At 28.2% G+C, this 22,806-nt stretch overlaps 2 protein-coding genes across 8 annotated transcripts in view; one reads left to right on the forward strand and one right to left on the reverse strand.

Annotated features, from left to right (window-relative positions):
- The window catches only part of LOC145261031 (uncharacterized), a 233,596-nt gene extending 215,883 nt beyond the window's left edge, over positions 1-17,713 (reverse strand). For 6 of the 7 annotated variants that reach the window (XM_080119176.1, XM_080119173.1, XM_080119174.1 and 3 more), the window contains exon 1: positions 16,973-17,712. In XM_080119176.1, coding sequence (XP_079975302.1) covers positions 16,973-17,055 — 83 coding nt within the window. In that variant the 5' untranslated portion in view covers positions 17,056-17,712. Of the gene's footprint in view, positions 1-16,972 lie in introns of all 7 variants that reach the window. The other variant, XM_080119170.1, reaches the window with a different exon arrangement.
- Positions 17,714-18,060: 347 nt separating this feature from the next.
- Positions 18,061-22,806, forward strand: part of LOC145261034 (uncharacterized) — a 303,129-nt gene continuing 298,383 nt past the window's right edge. The window contains exon 1 of the mRNA XM_080119179.1: positions 18,061-19,048. The gene's annotated coding sequence lies outside the window, so the exon portion shown is untranslated. The remainder of the gene's footprint in view (positions 19,049-22,806) is intronic.

The raw sequence follows: 22,806 nt of genomic DNA on the forward strand, positions 1-22,806 counted from the left end.
AAAAGGTAATCGTTAAGCTGACTTAATCTAGTAATTATTGCTTCCATTGTGGTTGATTTTTATAAATCACAACATGACGTGACACTTTTGTAAGAATTTTTCACTCGTCTTCAAAGTATTTTTCATCATACACGGTAAAAATTGCCTTCTAAACCAATAGCAGACAAGATGACAAATTTTCTCATTTTCAACCAACTTTGAATAGTCACAATTCTCTAATTTGATAGCAAATTTACTTTGGTAACACTTGTTCATGTTTTTTTTTAAAGATCTATTTGGCCACGGAAACAGTTTTTAGATCTGTCCTATGCTATGAATCATATTACAAAGATTTAATGTGTTAGCTGTTGAAATAAATCTTAAATGAACGGTTAAAATTGCGCTTCCGTATCATTTTTTGTAGGTTTTTTTTTGGGTGGAGGGGCGTCCTACTTTGTGTCTTTGCACTTATTAGCTTAGTATTCATTTTAGATGCTAGCATGTATGGAACGGCTTTAATAAATTGACTTCCAAATTAATCTATCTCTGGCCAGGTCTGTGATACATTCATAACAATGGTAAAATTGAAAAAAGCTTTGAAGCACAAATGAACCATAATACCCGATTTTGATTGGCAAAAATTTTATAACTAAAAACCTATTTGATCATTTTTTAAAATTACATCTGGATGATAAAGCCCTAAAAAAATAACTTTTAGGTAGAGTTGATTCTTTGTTTTTGTATTTTAGATGAAAAAAAAAAGAAGACTTTTGAAATTGATTGTGAAAGCTTCAAACTGTCAAATTTGAATAAATTTCCATCCTTTTCCGTTCCTGTAAAATGATGAGTATTTTTCGATTGAGTCAGTTATTGAATCATGCAAACAAAAATTCTTCATTTAATCAAAATTAAATAAAATATCTAATTGGCGAGATTTGCAAAAGAGAGAGACGTTGGAGAAAATTGCAAAAGAAATAGTAACAAAGGAAATGTTGGAGAGAGAGAGAGAGATCAATTGGAAAGCAAGGAGAGAAAAATTGGAGAGAGTAGCAAAAAAAAAAAAAAACTGCAAAAGAGACATTGGAGTGGGCAGCGAGAGAAAATAGCAAGAAAGTCAAGATTGGAGAAAGAGACGAAAATAAGACAAGTTTTATTCACAAAATTATTTCAGGTTTTATGGATTTGAAAAATAAAAAAATTTACACACAAAAATGAAAAATTTTATCACTGAAGATTTATTTCCTTTTGAGAAATCCTCAGACCCTCTTTGTGGAAATTCTGTAGAATCCACTTTTATTTATACTCCAAAAAACAGGTAGCTCCAAATAACATTCCAAGGGTCGAGAGTGTATATCCAGAAATATTCCAAGATGAAAGAAATCCAAGATGGTAAAAAATGGGTCCACTCAAGAGGTAGCATTTCAAAAGCAAATGGTAAAAATAGTCCAAAGATGTGTTGGCCGCGATGGCGGCTCGATAAATCCTTATGGCTCTGAGTGATAGGAAGCCAGATGGCATCACGAAGATGATTAAAATATCCAAAAATGCTGTTGAGCTTGTATTCCATAGCAGATGTGATTTGGCATAGCGTTTCTGCGTGAAACATTTCGTAGCAATGTCAAGCAGTTCACCGTGTAAAACCAATTAGCACGCAATTTGAAGAGGTTTCTTATATTCCTCCAAATGGGATGCTAAATAATATTTTTAAAAAAAAGCAAGTGATGATGAAAAGGGTCGAATGTTTAAAAGAAATCCAATTTGAGGTACTCCAGATTCTGACAACCAAAGCCAATTATTGGCAGGGACATCATCTGCCGGTTGATTAAATTTGGTGGATCCATGGTAGTGCCTCTTGAGGAATGATCATCGCCTTGACAGGCGGATTCCTCACAGAAAAACCAAAGACATTTGGAAAAGGATTTTTTTTTTTTCCTTTTTTGAAAACCGTGAGATTGAAGAAAAAGGCGTATCATAATTGACAGATGATCCAAGGTAAAATATATCCAGGAAGTTGAACAAAAAAGCAAATCCACAAGTCGTTATCGGAAAAAAGAAAAATGGGTTAATAAACCTGCATGGAGATGAAGAGGTGAGATCCATGACAAGACATGGTGATCAAAAAGAAAAAAAGTGGCAAAAATTTAAACAGGATATACCATGAAAAAAAAAAAATTAAACAGGATATACCATGAAAAAAAAATTTAAACAGGATATACCATGAAAAAAAAATTTAAACAGGATATACCATGAAAAAAAAAAAATTTAAACAGGATATACCATGAAAAAAAAAAAATTTAAACAGGATATACCATGAAAAAAAAATTTAAACAGGATATACCATGAAAAAAAAATTTAAACAGGATATACCATGAAAAAAAAATTTAAACAGGATATACCATGAAAAAAAAATTTAAACAGGATATACCATGAAAAAAAAATTTAAACAGGATATACCATGAAAAAAAAATTTAAACAGGATACACCATGAAAAAAAGGGAACAATTCCAATACAAAATTAAACATCAATAATTATAAAACATTAGCACAATTGGCAAAGCAAGCAGCAACAATGGAAAGAAAAAGCTTTAAGGGTTGAATCGAACCAAATAACTATAATTGTTTCATGGATTTTTTTCTCTCAAAGTCATACATAGACACACACACACACACACACACACACACACACACACACACACACATACACATATAGTTTGTGTGGGAGAGATTTGTTTTTGTGATACTTGTTTTGAAATGAATTACACGAAAGTACATTTTTATCCAAATGCGAGTTGAGAATAATTTTCCATTTCACTAATAATGAGTCGTAGACGACGAAACACGTGTCAGTGGATGATCACTTCTGGGGCAAGGCTTATGAGCTAATTGACCAGAATCAAAATATAGCATTTGTTGAATGTGATCCTCCCAGGAATTATCTTCTCCAAAAGGAGAGTATATGGTTTTATTGCCGCGAGAGAATGCAGAGAAAACTTTCTTTTTTTTTTTTTTTTTGTGACTAGTGTCGAGTGATCTTATTTTTTATGCTGAATTTCGAAATTAAACTCGCCCAGCAAGGAGGAGATAATGCCTGGAAGGATAGCCTCCGCAACAAAATTAAATTTGTTTTCAGGTAAAATTTAGATATTGCTACATTTTCACATTAATGTCTTGAACAAAGAATTTTATCAAAAATGACAAAATTCATATAAAAAAAAATTTGGTAAATTTTTTTTTATATGAATTTTGTCATTTTTAAAATGACCTTTTTTCAGTTTTCGAATATGCTGAAAACGAATATCGCATTTAAATTTTCCGCAAATAATTTTTTCAGACATTAAGCAATGTAATTCTTTATGTTAAAGACCGTCGTTTTTAAGAAAAAATGTTAAGGTGGAAACCAAATAAAAATTTACCGAAAATTTAGTTGATGTGAAAGAAAAATAACGCATATATATATATATATATATATATATATATATATGAATAAATCTATTTTCGTATTTCGTCGTCTACGACTCAGAGTGGCTGAATCTAACGAGATTTTAAAATATATATATTTTTTAAATTGTGAGACAATTGTACATTTCTCGTAACAGCGTAACTTTGATAATTTACACATTATTTAAATTTAATATTAATCTACCATGTTTTGAATAAAAAGTGCAATAGCGTAAACAGAACGTTTGAAATAAACTCCACTAGAATGCATTTCGTTTTTTCCACTAATAAATCATTTAGAATGAATTTTTACGACTGAGTTTTCAAAAGAATTTCAACTGTGAAATAATACTTTTAATTCAAAATTAAATTTTAAAAAAATTTTTAAGTGAATTTTTATTTTATTTATTTTTTTAATGTGACGAGCGTTTCGTGAGAAATAATTTTTTGAATTGAAATCGTTAAAACGCCAAATATATTTTTTTATGTGGAAAACATATGCTTCCATCTTTATGCGGGAATTGAAAGTTATGAATATTATTAATTAACTGGAGTGCATAAGCACCATTAATATTAATTATTTTATCAAAATGAAAATAAAAAAATAAAAACTTATAAAACTATATAGTGTAATCCCCCCCCCCAAAAAAAAAATAGATTAAAAATAAAAACTAACAAAATAGTTTGCCTCCATTATAAACTCGCGAGACAACGAACACACTCTGTAAAGATGCTTGTGTGCATCTATAGTGAAGCATAGGTTATATAATCCCAAACCGCATCTCTCCTGAATCAACATTGCTTAAGTCCAGGACGACTGACTGGAAACAATGCCGGAATGAGCAGAGGACAACTGGTTTTATTTTCGGAGTTTTCTTTCTCCTAGACTAGTTGCACAACTAAGGCTTGAAAGCCAGTTTACTCTATTATTTACCCATAGCTGGAGGATGTGTATATCGATTCATACCTTCTCAAAAAGTAGTAATGAAAGTCATACTGTAAGAAAAAACAAATCAGAAAATACACATACTGTAACCGTTGGATCAGTATTTGTGTATATGCGTGTGTATATATATATATATATATATATATATATATATATATATATATATATATATATATATATATCACTAAAATATAACATTTATTTTTTGACCTTTAGTTGTTCTATTTACTTGCCTCCCCACGAGTGCAGAGTTAGACACAAGGTCGGTTTTTAATGTGGGGAAAATCCAGCTTCCCAAAAAGGAAGCACTCTGGATAGGAACAACAATAAAATCTCAATCTAGAAGAATTTTTCCACTGATCGAGGTCAGACAAAATTTAAGTGTAGTATCAGAACAGATACTACACTTTGCTCGAAGTTGTTGATAAAGCAGTTGCGATCAGCAAGTACGGCTGCTGCTGCAGCTGTTATGGCCACAACTTTTGACAGTCCTTTGTGATGTCATCCATTTCCAAGTAATTACATCTACACATGAAAATTATAGAAATAATATACCAACGTGTTCTCTATACACACACACACACAAAATGGCTTCGAAATGCCTAGGCATAAAGAACTTTTATAATCCTTACTCTTTTTCATGCATTTTCCATACTGAATTGAGAATTACACGAGTACTTTTGTATTGTCGATATTTTTTCCTTCTTGTGTCTAAGCTCCACCTCGAATGTTGCGCTTTTTATCTCGAGAAGTCTCCATTTAAAGAATTGTCAATATTTCTTCGACCCCGTCGCCCGTCATATATAATTTCGTGACAATCTAAAAGGGGCACTTCGGATAGTACAAAAATAAAATTTGCCTCAGTTGAGAGGGATTAATCGATAATGTGTGAAACAAACGTTTCTTTGTAGCTTACTTGCCATACAACTCTACTCATATAGTAAAGCATTGTTTGCTCAGTCTCAATATATACTAGTTTTACTTAACTATTGTATTATTGAGCACTGTTGGACAGATATATACCAAACGTGTTATGAAATACGAAAACAATTTGAATTTATTAGGACCAAGAAATCCAGTTCGACAGGTTGTAAATTTGGACATATGAAAATGATTTTGAAGCCTTTAAATTTCCGGAAAGAATGAAAATTTCTGGCTTTTAAGGGATGACAAGTTTCGTTTTTATCGCGTCTTGTCCGTTTTATTTGTTTTTAAACTAAGCAATATTTCTCGAAGGATTGGCAGTTTAGGATTTTATCTTAAAGAGACACATTTCCTCTCCCCATTGCACGAGGTCAAAGGGATTTTTAATGGATGGGGTGGAATTCAACCCAATCACCAACAAATAAATAAAAGGGAGAAGTTTGGGTTAAAAAAATATTAAAGTAAAATCGCTCATGAGAGAAGAGGTATTATACTTTTTTTTCCCTCCCAAAAAAGAAAGCCAAGGCAAAAGAACAGATATAAAGTGAAACTAATTTTAAGGTTAACGAAAATATAAATAATAATAATGGCAGATATTTAAAAAAAAAAAAAAAAAAAAAAAAAAAATGTGCGTGTTTAATTTAATGAAAAACATAAAAATGTATTCAACCTTCGAGGAGGAATATCTCACACTTTTGTTCTATGTCGTCGACTTTTTCTTTGGTATCAGGTGAAAAAGGAATGAACCATTTTTACTTTTTTTTTTTTTTTTTTTTTAATTGAAGCGTTTGAGATATTTAAATTAACAAAATATTCTTTTAGACAAAAAAAAAAAAAGTTAAAAAAAATGTAAAATTAAAAAAAATATATAAGATATTATAATTGTTAAATAAATCTCAAAAACAAAAGTTCTGTAAGGAAAACTTGAAATATACATTTATATTCCTAAGTTATAATTTTAGACTAATTTTATTCACGAAAAAGTATGGAGGGAAACAAAAAGAGAAAAGTGTCCCTATTCTACAATTGAACCATTTTGTTGAATTAACACTAAATTTGAAACGAAAACTAAATTATTCAAGTATTTTTTTAAATTTTATTTTAATGCTTTTCAAGCGCAAAATTAAAATTGGGTTTGTATTACAATCGAAAGACGTCCGAAAAATTGGTCAAAATGAAAAAAAAAAAAATGTATATTTACAAAAATATACAAAATACTGTTAGAAACCCAAACCCATATGTTACATGACATTTAAGTTTCTTCTAACAGTAATTTGTATATATATATTTTTTTTTTATTTTAACTCATTTTTTCAAACTTCACACATTTAACAGTCAGCTCACAGCCTCAGCCTCACCGCCATATTCACGTATACTGATAAACACCATATGATTTTCGAACCGATTAAATGTTTAAAAGTGAATAAAACCACTAAAAACTTTTCCAGATAGGTAGAAGAGTAACTTATCTTGCCTTTGATAACATTTGTTATATTTTGTTTTTGACCACGTTTCCGTACGTCTGTGAATTGTAATACAAAACCAGAGACATTTTAAAATTAATTTATTTTTTTATGCATACATAAAATGTGTTTCTTTTTTTTTTTAAATAAATAATAAATGGGTTTCTATTATTTTCCATCCACGTGTAAAAACGGAAAATACTTTAATTAGCTTTCTCATCCAGGTAAGTTTTAATAAAACATTTTTTTTAATGATAATTTTTTAATTAAATTACAATTTTAATTTTTTTTATAACCTTGAAGATTTTATGAATAATGTTAAAAATTTAATTTTATTATTATTTAATACATTTTTAATAAATCGTTTAGGCACTGAGAAAAATTTTTCAAGTGAATACATTTATAAATTTAAAAACAAAAATTTTTTAATTAAAAATAAAAAATATCTGGAAAAAGACACTGGACTCCAGTGTAAGTAGTACTACACTGAAGTCCAGTGTCTTTTTCCATATATTTTTTACTACACTGTAGTACCTGTTCTGTTCTCATGACCCTTCTCCCATGCATTATCCCCTTTTTGTACCATTTTTCAATATATATTTTGTTTGAAAACCGAAAGTATACCATTTATGAAAACTATGCTATTTTAAAGCACAATTCAGGAACATTATTGTAGTATCTACTTTGTTCCAGGTACTATCTCCGTTTCTGTGCTCCTGTAGTACCTATTTACTATGCGTCCCCACGGGACAGAGTTAGACACCAGGGTCGTTTTTTAACGTGGAGAAAAGGTACAAAAATAAAAATTGTCTCAGTCGTGAAGGATTTCTCCTCCACCGAAAGAGAACAAGAAATAGAAGTGCAGCAATGCAGCAATGCAGCATCTGAAGAACAGATACTACACTTTGATCTTGTCCCGCGTTTCTATGCTGTTGACATGATATACGATCGTTCTTTGCATTAACTCATTTTTAGGGGAGAATAATATGAGAACAGGGAAAGGTATTCAGTGTATAGTACCCGTTCTATAATGTTCTCATTATAACATTCTCCCATGCATTATCTCCTTTTTGTACTATTTTTTAATATATTTTTTCTAGTTCATTCACGGATTAGAGTCTGCCAATAACTTTCACACCACGTGTATAAAACGAAAATATCAAATTAACTTTCAAGATTTTAGTATTTTTTTTTTTAAATAAGTTAGAAATTCTATTTTATATTTTGTGATTGAACCAATTATTATTTCATTATATAAAATAGTAAGGATGTTGAAATAATAATTCAGTAAATTAATTATTTAAAAAAAAAACAAAAAAAACAAGCTTTAATTTACCTGGCGTTGGTTAATGGTTGGGCCCGGTGGAAGGATTGGCAAAATGATTTAAAAATACGTTCACGTTTAATTTTTTTAAATATGATTTTTTTTTTTTTTTATATATATATATATTTTTAAAAAACCTTTTTTTTTTTTTTAATTTAATAAATAATGGATTAATAGAAAGGAAAAAAGAAAACAAAAAGAAAAATTCTAATGTATTTCTCAAAGTTACGTATAAACGAGAAACCTACGAGATAATAAACTAAATTCCTTAATAGAAAAAAAAAAAAATCAAACTTTAATTAAACTTGGAAATACGATTTAAAAAATAGCGCGGATCAGTAAGTGCACACATAAACTCTTAATATCTTAGATTAATAAAAGTTGGAAGAACTGACTATAGGGTCAATTTTAGGCCAAATCTGTTATTCTACAAACTATTATATATATAATGTACACACACCACACACACATATATATATATATATAAGGTACATTATATATATATATATATATATATATATATATATATATATATATATATATATATATATATATATATAATAGCGCGGATCAGTAAGTGCACTATATATATATATATATATATATATATAAAAAATGGACATTATACATATATATATATATATATTATATATATATATAAATGGACATTATACATATATATATAAATGGACATTATACATAAATGGACATCATACATATATATATATATATATATATATATATATAAATGGACATTATACATAAATGGACATTATACATATATATATATATATATATAAATGGATATTATACATAAAAATGGACATTATACATATATATATGGACATTATACATATATATATATGGACATTATACACATATATATATGGACATTATACACATATATATATGGACATTATACACATATATATATGGACATTATACACATATATATATGGACATTATACACATATATATATGGACATTATACACATATATATATGGACATTATACACACATATATGGACATTATACACACATATATGGACATTATACACACATATATGGACATTATACACACACATATATATATATATATATGGACATTATACACATATATATATATATATATATATATATATATATATATATATGGACATTATACACATATATATATATATATATATATATATATGGACATTATACACATATATATATATATATATGGACATTATACACATATATATATATGGACATTATACACATATATATATATGGACATTATACATATATATATATATATATATATGGACATTATACATATATATATATATATGGACATTATACACATATATATATATATGGACATTATACACATATATATATATATATATATATGGACATTATACACATATATATATATATATGGACATTATACACATATATATATATATATGGACATTATACACATATATATATATATATATGGACATTATACACATATATATATATATATATGGACATTATACACATATATATATATATATATGGACATTATACACATATATATATATATATATATATATATGGACATTATACACATATATATATATATATATATATATGGACATTATACACATATATATATATATATATATATGGACATTATACACATATATATATATATATATATATGGACATTATACACATATATATATATATATATATATGGACATTATACACATATATATATATATATATGGACATTATACACATATATATATATATATGGACATTATACACATATATATATATATATATATATATATATATGGACATTATACACATATATATATATATATATATATGGACATTATACACATATATATATATATATATATATATATGGACATTATACACATATATATATATATATATATATATGGACATTATACACATATATATATATATATATATGGACATTATACACATATATATATATATATATGGACATTATACACATATATATATATATATATATGGACATTATACACATATATATATATATATATATATGGACATTATACACATATATATATATATATATATATGGACATTATACACATATATATATATATATGGACATTATACACATATATATATATATATATATATGGACATTATACACATATATATATATATATATATATGGACATTATACACATATATATATATATATGGACATTATACACATATATATATATATATATGGACATTATACACATATATATATATATATATATGGACATTATACACATATATATATATATATATATGGACATTATACACATATATATATATATATATATGGACATTATACACATATATATATATATGGACATTATACACATATATATATATATATATATGGACATTATACACATATATATATATATATATATATATATATATATGGACATTATACACATATATATATATATATATATATATATGGACATTATACACATATATATATATATATATATATATATATATATATATGGACATTATACACATATATATATATATATATATATATATATATATATGGACATTATACACACATATATATATATATGGACATTATACACATATATATATATATATATATATATGGACATTATACACATATATATATATATATATATATATATGGACATTATACACATATATATATATATATATATATATATATATGGACATTATACACATATATATATATGGACATTATACACATATATATATATATGGACATTATACACATATATATATATATGGACATTATACACATATATATATATATGGACATTATACACATATATATATATATGGACATTATACACATATATATATATATGGACATTATACACATATATATATATATGGACATTATACACATATATATATATATGGACATTATACACATATATATATATATGGACATTATACACACATATATATATGGACATTATACACATATATATATATGGACATTATACACATATATATATATGGACATTATACACATATATATATATATGGACATTATACACATATATATATATATGGACATTATACACATATATATATATATATGGACATTATACACATATATATATATATATATGGACATTATACACATATATATATATATATGGACATTATACACATATATATATATATATATATATATGGACATTATACACATATATATATATATATATATGGACATTATACACATATATATATATATATATATGGACATTATACACATATATATATATATATGGACATTATACACATATATATATATATGGACATTATACACATATATATATATATATGGACATTATACACATATATATATATATATATGGACATTATACACATATATATATATATATATGGACATTATACACATATATATATATATATATATGGACATTATACACATATATATATATATGGACATTATACACATATATATATATGGACATTATACACATATATATATATGGACATTATACACATATATATATATGGACATTATACACATATATATATATGGACATTATACACATATATATATATGGACATTATACACATATATATATATATGGACATTATACACATATATATATATATGGACATTATACACATATATATATATGGACATTATACACATATATATATATGGACATTATACACATATATATATATGGACATTATACACATATATATATATGGACATTATACACATATATATATATGGACATTATACACATATATATATATGGACATTATACACATATATATATATGGACATTATACACATATATATATATGGACATTATACACATATATATATATGGACATTATACATATATATATATGGACATTATACATATATATGGACATTATACATATATATGGACATTATACATATATATGGACATTATACACATATATGGACATTATACACATATATATATGGACATTATACACATATATATATGGACATTATACATATATATGGACATTATACATATATATGGACATTATACATATATATGGACATTATACATATATATGGACATTATACATATATATGGACATTATACATATATATGGACATTATACATATGGACATTATACATATATATGGACATTATACATATATATGGACATTATACATATATATGGACATTATACATATATATGGACATTATACATATATATGGACATTATACATATATATGGACATTATACATATATATAAATGGACATTATACATATATATAAATGGACATTATACATATGTACATGTATAATGACCATTATATATATGTACAATGTCCATTATATATATGTACAATGTCCATTATATATATGTACAATGTCCATTATATATATGTACAGTGTCCATTATATATATGTACAGTGTCCATTATATATATGTACAGTGTCCATTATATATATGTACATTGTCCATTATATATATGTACAATGTCCATTATATATATGTACAATGTCCATTATATATATGTACAATGTCCATTATATATATGTACAATGTCCATTATATATATGTACAATGTCCATTATATATATGTACAATGTCCATTATATATATGTATAATGTCCATTATATATATGTACAATGTCCATTATATATATGTATAATGTCCATTATATATATGTACAATGTCCATTATATATATGTACAATGTCCATTATATATATGTACAATGTCCATTATATATATGTACAATGTCCATTATATATATATATATATATGTACAATGTCCATTATATATATACATGTATAATGTCCATTTTATATATACATGTATAATGTCCATTTTATATATACATGTATAATGGACATTATATATATATACATATATAATGGACATTATATATATATACATATATAATGTACATTATATATATATACATATATAATGTACATTATATATATATACATATATAATGTACATTATATATATATACATATATAATGTACATTATATATATATACATATATAATGTACATTATATATATATACATATATAATGTACATTATATATATATATACATATATAATGTACATTATATATATATATACATATATAATGTACATTATATATATATATACATATATAGACTACTACTAAACAGTGTAAAAAAAACTACCTGGCAAATATACCCGATGAACCAAGTGCACTTAAAGAGACGGTCATCATAAGAAAAGATCTCTCGGTTGGTATGCCAGAGATAGCTGGTGAATGTTAGACATCCGATAGAATGCCCCATCCCCAGCTTGTACAAACTGATAAGAAACTATCCACACACATTAATTATATGTGTATACTGATAGTAACTATAAAAAAAAGTTGTAATTGATTGACGATGTCAATTTATGTACAACACACATTTAACAAGTGTATTTACAATGTGTGTAAATATTAATGTGTAACACAAGATATATTTTACACCATGCCTTGATTTTAAATTATATAATCGCATGGAGGTGCTTCTTCATTATCTATTTAACAGAAATTAGGTCAATTAAAAAAAAAAATAATAATTTTTAAAAAAGATGTTTTTTTTTTTGTTTTTAACAAAAATAAATAAAATTTAGAATAAGAAAATATTTTAATGTTAAAATACTTTTTAGTTATGTCAAATTTTAGAAAAATACGTTTTGGATTTCTTGGAGGGAAAAAAAAGATTGTGTGTGAAAAGCATGATGAATTGAATTGTTAAAATTTTTATTTTATTTATTGTTTGAAGCCATTTATTCTTTTACTTAAAGTTATTTAGAAAGACGAAAAAAATACGGATTTATTTTTTTTTGATGAAAATATTTGACCATATTGGAAGACATTATTTTTAAGAGAAAAGTAAGACAAACACGTAATACTAATATATATATATATATATATATATATATATATATATATATATATATATATATATATATATATATATATCCATCCAGGTGTAGTTAGTTGGGTCCAAACAGATTGAGAAATTTCTTTAGATCTGAATGTATTTTACAATAGCAAACCGTATATTTAATTGATGTGACAAAAGATGTTGTGTATGCTTTATAATTTACATTGAGCTTCATAAATTAAAGGTGAAATACAATTGAATAAGCATATTTTCATATATATATATATATATATATATATATATATATATATATATATATATATATATGTATATATAACTACTTCATTTACTCACATAAAATTAATATACGAAAGAATAGATTTATGCGTAAATTTTAAACTTTAAAAGTGCTCAATACGTAGGTAGAGCTAGTTAGTAATTTATAAAATATATATATATATATATATATATATATATACATATATATATATATATATATATATATATATATATATATATATATATATATATAACACAGCTAGCATAATAAATCTAACAAACTAAGGGCATCTGTTCGACATTCTGTGAATAACGAACCCCCATCTAAGAATTTAACTAATCAAATTTTACAACAGGAAATCAAAAATATAGATTTTTTTATTTTGAAAAAAAAAATAAAAATAAATAAATAAATGAAAAATACCGTTTTTTAAATAGAAACTCGATGTTGTCCGGGTTTAAATAAATTCAAGAAAAATAATTAAAAAATATGTTGACTTTCATTTTTTTTTTTTTTTTTTTTAATATATATAAATTCGTTTTCATTTCATTTTTATTTCAATTTTCCATTATTTATTAATTATTTTTTTAATTTTTTTAAAATTTAATTAGCATTTATCAAAGTTACGAATATGCGAGACATTAATTGTCTGAAATAATTTTTATGAATATTATTTTAATTTACTAACGATTTGGAGTGAATATTTAGATTTGGTTATATTGAAGATTTTGGCTTTAAAATTATTGAAACACACGCACAAACCCAATGTTTATATGCATCAAAGTTGTTGGTATGGTTATATTGAAGTTTTCAGCTTTAATATGGTTGCAATTAACTTCTTTAACAAATATCAGTAAATAAACGAATTTTAAATAAAGAAGTTAATTGAGGACTTCTGCAGTTTAAAATGTGATTAAGTAATAACATTATGACATGTAGAAAGCCATTCTTAAAATAGGGACGGGAGTGATTCTGTACTTTCACCTAACAATTTAATAATGAAAAAAGGCATCATAAAAAATTAAAATTAATTTGAAAATCTTATTTAAAAAGTAAGAAATACAATTTGTTTTTTCAAATAAATTTGTTTAAACAATTGAAATCTCATATCACCTATTGATTAGAAAAATAAAAATCCCGTATTTATAATAGACCCCTCTCCCTTCAATTAAGGTCAAAGGTCACTAAATTATTTAATTTTTTTATGTTTAAAATCAAGATTTTTAAATATAATTGTTGAATTTTGAGAAGTGGGGGTTCAGTTTTTTTGTATTTATGGGCATATTTATGATTTATTAACGAAAAATAAAGATTTAATTTGATGTCACACTTTTTGGTACTAGTGCACTTATTGATCCGTGCTGAAATAATGTTATTTAGAAAGCCATTCTTAACACGGGGAGGGGAGGGTGTTTTGTATCTATTCTGTACTGTAACCTTACAATTTAATAAAAAGCAAACACCGTAAAACTTTAATTAAACTTTAAAATATTATTTTGAAAAAATAGCGCGAATAAATAGGTGCATTAGCACCCACTTTTTTTTTAATATAAAATAATTTTTTTAAATTAATTAAAAACTTAATGTTTTTAATTTCAATTTTTCATTTTACATCAATAATTTAAAAAAAAAATTTTTTATATAAAAACATTTGTCTATTTTATTTTTTTAATAATAAACAGTAAGAAACAATTTTATGAGTGAAATAATATACTTGAACTTTTCAGCTTTAATCAGTGAAACATTTAAATGAAATTACTTTTTAAAGGATAATTTACCCCCCCCCTTTTTTTTGATAGTAAATTTATTTCAGTTCAAAATTGAAATTTTTTTAAATTGAGGTTTCATAAAAAAAATTGCTTAAATTTTAGGAGATGGGCTTCAGTTTTAGATTCTTTTTTTGAAAGCTTTCAACTTAAAATAAACAGGTTTTAAAATAAAATTTTAGACAACATAAATAAACACTTATATATAAATAAACACTCGGAAATAAACATGTTTGTTTATTTGTAAAGAAACCTTTAATACGTCCCCCTTTTTCTTTTTAAATTAATTTAAGGTTAAATGCGAATGTTATTTAAGTTTAAAATTGCATTTTCTTTTTAAATTAATAAACATATTTTTTAAAAATATTTAAATTTTACAAAATTGCTTAAAACAGTTTTTGAACGGATTTTTAAAGCAATAACAGACAATAATAAGGTAAAAATAAAACGTATGTATTCTTTTAATCAGCGTTTTGACTTGTGTTTAAGTTTTAAATGGGGGTTCAGTTTGATACTTTTAAGGGGGGAGGCTTTTAAACTTTTAACTCAAACATAAACAACTTTGGTTATATTGAAGTTTTAAGCTTTAAGAAGATGGCTGCTATCGACACAACTTTTATACCCTTGTAGAAATAAACAACAATATTTACAAGGAGTTTTAGGTTTGTTTTGTACATTATATAATAATATAATATTTTTTAATAAATAGCAAAAATATGTATATATTATTATGGTTGCTGAGAAGAGGGTGGTGGTGGAGGGGAAGTGTGTATTTTTCTTTTTTTTTTTCGATTTTTTTTTTTTTTGTCCCGTTTTTTTTTTTTTCGGGTGTTTTCCCTTCTACTCTCTCAAATAAAAAAAAAAAAAAAGACAAACATATGAAAACTTACTTTTTAAAATGTTCCGTGATTTTCTCCTTGGTGATTTTCTCGGGTATATTCCCAACCAGGAGATACCTCGTTTGCCGCACCATCTCGTCTTCACTACTTACTACATGGTTGTTTCTCTTCGCCTTCTTACATGGCCATCGCGATTAGGAAAGAGAGAGAAGACGAGAGCTTCGAAGTTGTCTTCCTTCTTTTTTTTCGCTTCGGTACTCAACTAGACATAGAGTAGTAGCAGTAGTAATCCTGCCGACAGTGGTAGTAGTAATTATATCAGTACGAATAGTCAACACGTTGCTGGTAGTAGTTGTTGTTGATGTTGTGATAGCAGTACGAATATTTATATCTCGTAGTAGTAGTTGTTCTCGATTCGGTAACAGTAGTACGAATAATTACCGGTGCTTTTAATGGAATAGCGTACTGGTAGTACGAATAGTTACGGAATGGCGGTAGTTGTTATTGTTGATTTTGTACTATTATTATATGCAGTACTAATAGCTGTACATGCTGGTAGTTATTCTTAACGTTATAGTACTAGTACAGTTAATTTTAATCGCCGTAGTAATCGTGATCGATGTAATGACAGTACGAATAGTGGCTCCAAAAAAGTACAAGAATGGCTAATCTCAGTTTTAAAAAAAGTAATATAAATACGCTAATATTACTAGCTAATTCTCTAGCATTATAAATGAGATTATAAGTTCATTAAATAGGGATAAATCTTCATTTGGAATTGTAAAACTAATACTAGTAGTGTTAATAGTTTTGTGTGCTATCAGTACGAATAGTAGTAGTGGTGGTTGTAGTTTAATAATAATAATAATAATAATAATAATAATAAAAATAAGAAGAAGAAAGAAGGAAATATTTTAATATTACTCTAATGCTGTAAATAAAACCCTATCCATTTAAAATTTGTTTGTCACCATGCACATTCGATGACATCACAAGAGACAAGTAACGTAAATCAGGGCCGAATGATGAGAGAGAGGTCGTGTGAGTAAGCGAATTACATAGATGACGATGATGAGGGAGAGAAGAAATGGAGAGGAGAATACAGTAGATACTGACAAGTTACTACGGAAGCTCTCTATGGACGTTGTTGTCATTTGCATACTGGATGACGTCACACATATCGATAGACGACGTCATAAACCTACTATTTTTCTTATATGACGGTCATCCGTTTTCTTTTCTTTTTTTTAGTAAATAAGTGCTATGAATCATATTGTCCTTTAGTCCTCGTATTCCATGAGGGATATTGTAAGAAATTTTACAGTCATAATACAAGCCCTAACTGCCATTGTATCAATCGATTTGATTGGTCGAATCTAACCAGACATGTCACGTGCTTTTGGCGCCAATTTCTATTTCCTTTTCAGATTTATCAGTTTCTTCCAGCGAAGAAGAAGGAATCATTTTTTATTATGTCTTCTAATAAGGCGATTTGGGCATTAACAGTAGTGCCTCCTTTACTTCAGATCTCTGCCGTGGATGAAGTATAAAGATTTGTAAATGCCTACGAGTTTGGTTTACTTATAAGACAATGTCTTTAACCACATTACGGACCTTTCTTCTTATTATGAACCTTTCATCTTCGGTATGCAGCATTGCAGCATGTTTGCGTTGCTACCAACTTTTTGGGGCCATGAGGAGGCCCTATGGAACACGGCTAATTTCTTCCTTTCACTTGCGCAAGCCTTTTCTAGTTTCACACAAAAACACGCGTTCACATTTCAAGCCATATTACTTATCATATACATACGCGCACACAAACATACGCGCCCACGTCCACACACGTACATATATTCACGTTCGCATACATACACTCACATTCATGTGTATACTCACACACGTAAGCACGCATGGACAACGTCACTTCCCTTTTCAAAGGAAATCCACACATGCGCAAAAGACCACCGGAAACACCTATAAAAGAAAGAGTAATAAGCAGCTTCTTCCTTTTCCAACCTGCCTTCCGAGGTGGTTGGTCGGCACACCAGCTACTGCCGTTTCGGTAGGCGTGCGCACGCGCGTACTTCACACCACTTGCTACTATGTGGGACAAAAAGTCAACAGACTGTACGTACACTTTATACGCTTTCTATCTCCATAAGCTTGATTGACTTTTTCTCATTTTTCTATCTCCATGAACTGGACTGACATTCTCACTCTATCTCCCCTTCGGCTTTTGGTCCATCAACACAGACATGTGCGCGACTCTCTACTAAGCTTAACCCTCTCTTTCTCCAGGCCGGCTTGCTACTTTGTGTTTCTCTATTGCATTCCCCTTTTCCTTCCACACGCGTAGTCGTCAACGGCCTAATGAACACGTGTACACCCAAGACTTTCATTTCTCAACAGAAAATAAACGACATGTTTATTTTATTCCAGCATTTCATTTTTTGTTCCTCTACTCCATTTCCTTTTCTTGCCACGCGCAACAGTAAAATGGTGACCTCGTTATTTAAAAATGGAATGGATGAGTTTGAATGAAACACTCATACACACACAGACTCTCTCTCTCTACAACAATACACTTTCCCTCTCACCAGCTAACAACGAGAGACGCACGCCAAACTATAGACTTTTTCTCACCAGCTAACAACGAGAGACACACGCCAAACTACAGACCTTCCTTCTCACCAGTTAACAGCGAGAGACGCACGCCAAACTAAACACGTGTAGTACCCTTTTCTTTCATTTGTTTCTGCACGAAATAAATCCTAGTTCGTTTAATTCAATTTAACACGTACTTCGTCTCTTTCTCAATTCAATTCATTTTCCCTATTTTTCACGACCACTAAGCACTGCAACGGACTACAACATTGATTACTGTACACGCAATAACCCTTATCCCCGAGTGGCCTTGATAAGTGGTGGCTACCAAAAAAAAAAAAAAAAAAAAAATTGCAGAATGCAAAAGGACACTAATTACTAATTAATTAATTGAAGCAACTACCCGCTCCAAAGTTGGACGCAAGATGGGCTCACTATTTTGCAATAATACCCTGTATACCTATAAAGTTTGTCATGAATTTTACAGGTAGTGTTTGCTGTTTTGTGATTGTCTCATTTCTTGCCTTCAACAGAGAGAATCGAACATGTTGGTTAAAATTCCCATCTTGACATAAAATAATTCCTGTCAATATTTCTAATAAAAGGGAAAGAATTGCTGTTTTCTGGGGCAGAATCTCAAAATACCTAATACTTATTGCTGAATAGAGGACTGTGTTTGAGGGCCATGGCAATGCAGTGTATGGAAACAGTCTATGTAGTAAATAAAACAAATAATGATGACAATGTTAAAGGAATTTCAATATTTTTTGATTACATATATTTATTTCCGAACATAGTCTGTCGCACATGATGGTAGGTGTGTGGCTTTCCCCAAAATTTCGAGAATACATCTCTTCTTCAGGGGAGGATAATGTAACGTTGCCCATCCACCAACACATTGTATGCTCAGTCTCAAAGTACACAAAGAATAGAAAAGAACTTCAACTCGTTTTTTCTTGAAGGTTCAATCCTCAGTGTGACGTAACAAAAAAATACAATTGAGAGTTACTTAAGACCTCTATCCAGTCATGGCAATGAAACAAGAGCACGTTACTCTTGTGAAGTAAATAAAGGATTCTGCTTGAACTTCCGTCCAAATTCCCGACTTTGACAGAAACATTTTCGACAAGACACACCTGAAAAAGGTCGGAGGTTATATCGAACGAAACATTGTGAAACTCACACTCAAGATGAGAACAGTAGTCCGATGAATCCAAATAATATGAATAACCAATCCTCATCAAAAAAATTCAGAAACATCAAAATATTTTATGAGCGTTATTTTCGGCACAACTAAAAAAAAGTCTCTTACTGCCACATGTTTATTTTATCTGGTTCCGTTTCTCCTTCATGCAACCGCATGCCAGTCACAGCTGGTCCATTCTCATCCTCGACTTTACCCGTCCATTTTCTTTGACACACCTTCTGTTTCTGCTCCGAGCACGTGGTGCATTTTTCTCTCCTTTTTTCCCCTTTCTCTTCTAGCGCACACTTCCTAATTTGCATATGCGGTTTTTCGACTATTGCTGTTGCTGTTAATCTTTTTGCAAGTCAGCCATCCTTCGCTGCTGCTGCTGCTGCTGCTGCTACTTTCCCACGCGCTCATATGCAATATGTTTCATCTGGAGCGATTTTCATATAAAAATAAACATTGGCCGCATGTTGCGGTGACGTCAGACAACTTCCTCTTCTGGTGGTCAAGAGAGAAAATGATGCTGGCATTGTTCAATGCATGCATCAAAGAGCCAGACTTGTGGCAACAATTTAAAAGACATAATTTCAAAGAGGAACAGCTGCAATTCAAGAAGACGGCAATGCGTTTTCACGATTTCTTCTTGATGTAGACTAGGAAATGAGTTACCGAGGGATATGCAGAAATGAGAAGACCAGGGGTCTCATTCAAACAATTAAAAACAGCTTCATTAGCTTCGTTAGAGTGATTCGTGGAAAATGTTCCTGTGTGGAGACGTAGATTAAAGATTAGACAGGCTTGTTGAAAGAGAGAAGAGTTAATGTGTGTTTGTTGAAGCCGTAGCCATGATGTATTATTTGTGTCCTTAAAGTTAGCCGTAGAAACGTGCGTCACAAAAGATTACAGACAGCACTGTAGGAGGAGAAAAAGAGTTTGTGTGTGTACAGCATGGAAGTCCATGTGTTGGCTTGTTTGTATTCACGCTTTAGCCGAACCCCCAAGCCCGAAGGCCAGGTGAGGTCTGTTGAGTCCCAAGAGAGACGTTGGGGGTATAGGGGCGGGAGGGACAGGTCGTTCCACGTGGAGTTGTTATCAGCCCAAGATCTAAGAAGAGAGAGAGTGGTGTGTGTATGTGTGTGTGTGTGTGTGTGTGTGTGTGTGTGTGTGTGTGTTGCCGTTTTAACCTTTTATAAACTCGTTCATGTGACTGAGAGCTGGCTTCTGATTGGACAAGCCAAGAAGGAAGTGTATTCAAAACCGTAAGCCTCGAGAATTCGCTCCTGCTTGTGTAACTTACAATTTTGTCTGCTACAGATGTGGTTCTTCCAGCAAATACTATTGCTTGAATTGAATTCACGTTGTGTAAGAAATTAATCCCTTGCAGCACAGAACCCCAGTTAGTGCAGAAATAATTCACAAACTTGAAACCAGACTTACCTTGGTCTTCTCAGATCAACTATTTTTTAATCTTGCAAAATCAAGTCGGGCAATTTTTGCCTGCTAACTTGCGCCTGGTCGTGAAATCTAGTGAGATCTTGTAGTTGGTTGGTTTCGCTGAAAATTCAAACTTGTTGTAAACAGGTCACGATATGAAACATATTTCGATAATGAATCAATATTTTTAGGTGTTTAAGATTGACCCATTACAAATGCCTTTTCAATTTAACAGTGGTTCAAACAGTTAAAGACGTTTAATTACGTCCGATAAAGGAAGATGCATTTATAAGAAAGTAGTCGCACAAGATTGAATACGAAAAAAGGCGATAAAATTATGCCTAAAATAAGATAACAAAATAAAAATGAATGTTTAGTTTGAAAACTATATAGCAACTAATTTTAAAATGTTAAAAAGCCCACGAATACGAACGCTCCCTGCAAGTGAGAAGGAGAGGAGCGATGACCAATCAGCGGTCATCTCAAATTCGTGTTATTTCTGACAATAGTCATCATTAGGGTTATGACGAAAATATTCTTTTCGTTATTTTGACCTCTCCGGTATGTATCAGTTAATATCATATGTTTTTATATAGAGTGATGTGGTTCTCGATTGATTAACTGTGTCTAACTGTGTCGGATATATACTCGAGAG

The sequence above is a fragment of the Euprymna scolopes genome, chromosome 37, assembly GCF_053919585.1.
Source record: "Euprymna scolopes isolate OS-2025 chromosome 37, ASM5391958v1, whole genome shotgun sequence".
In the NCBI taxonomy this organism is placed as follows: Eukaryota; Metazoa; Mollusca; class Cephalopoda; order Sepiida; family Sepiolidae; genus Euprymna; species Euprymna scolopes.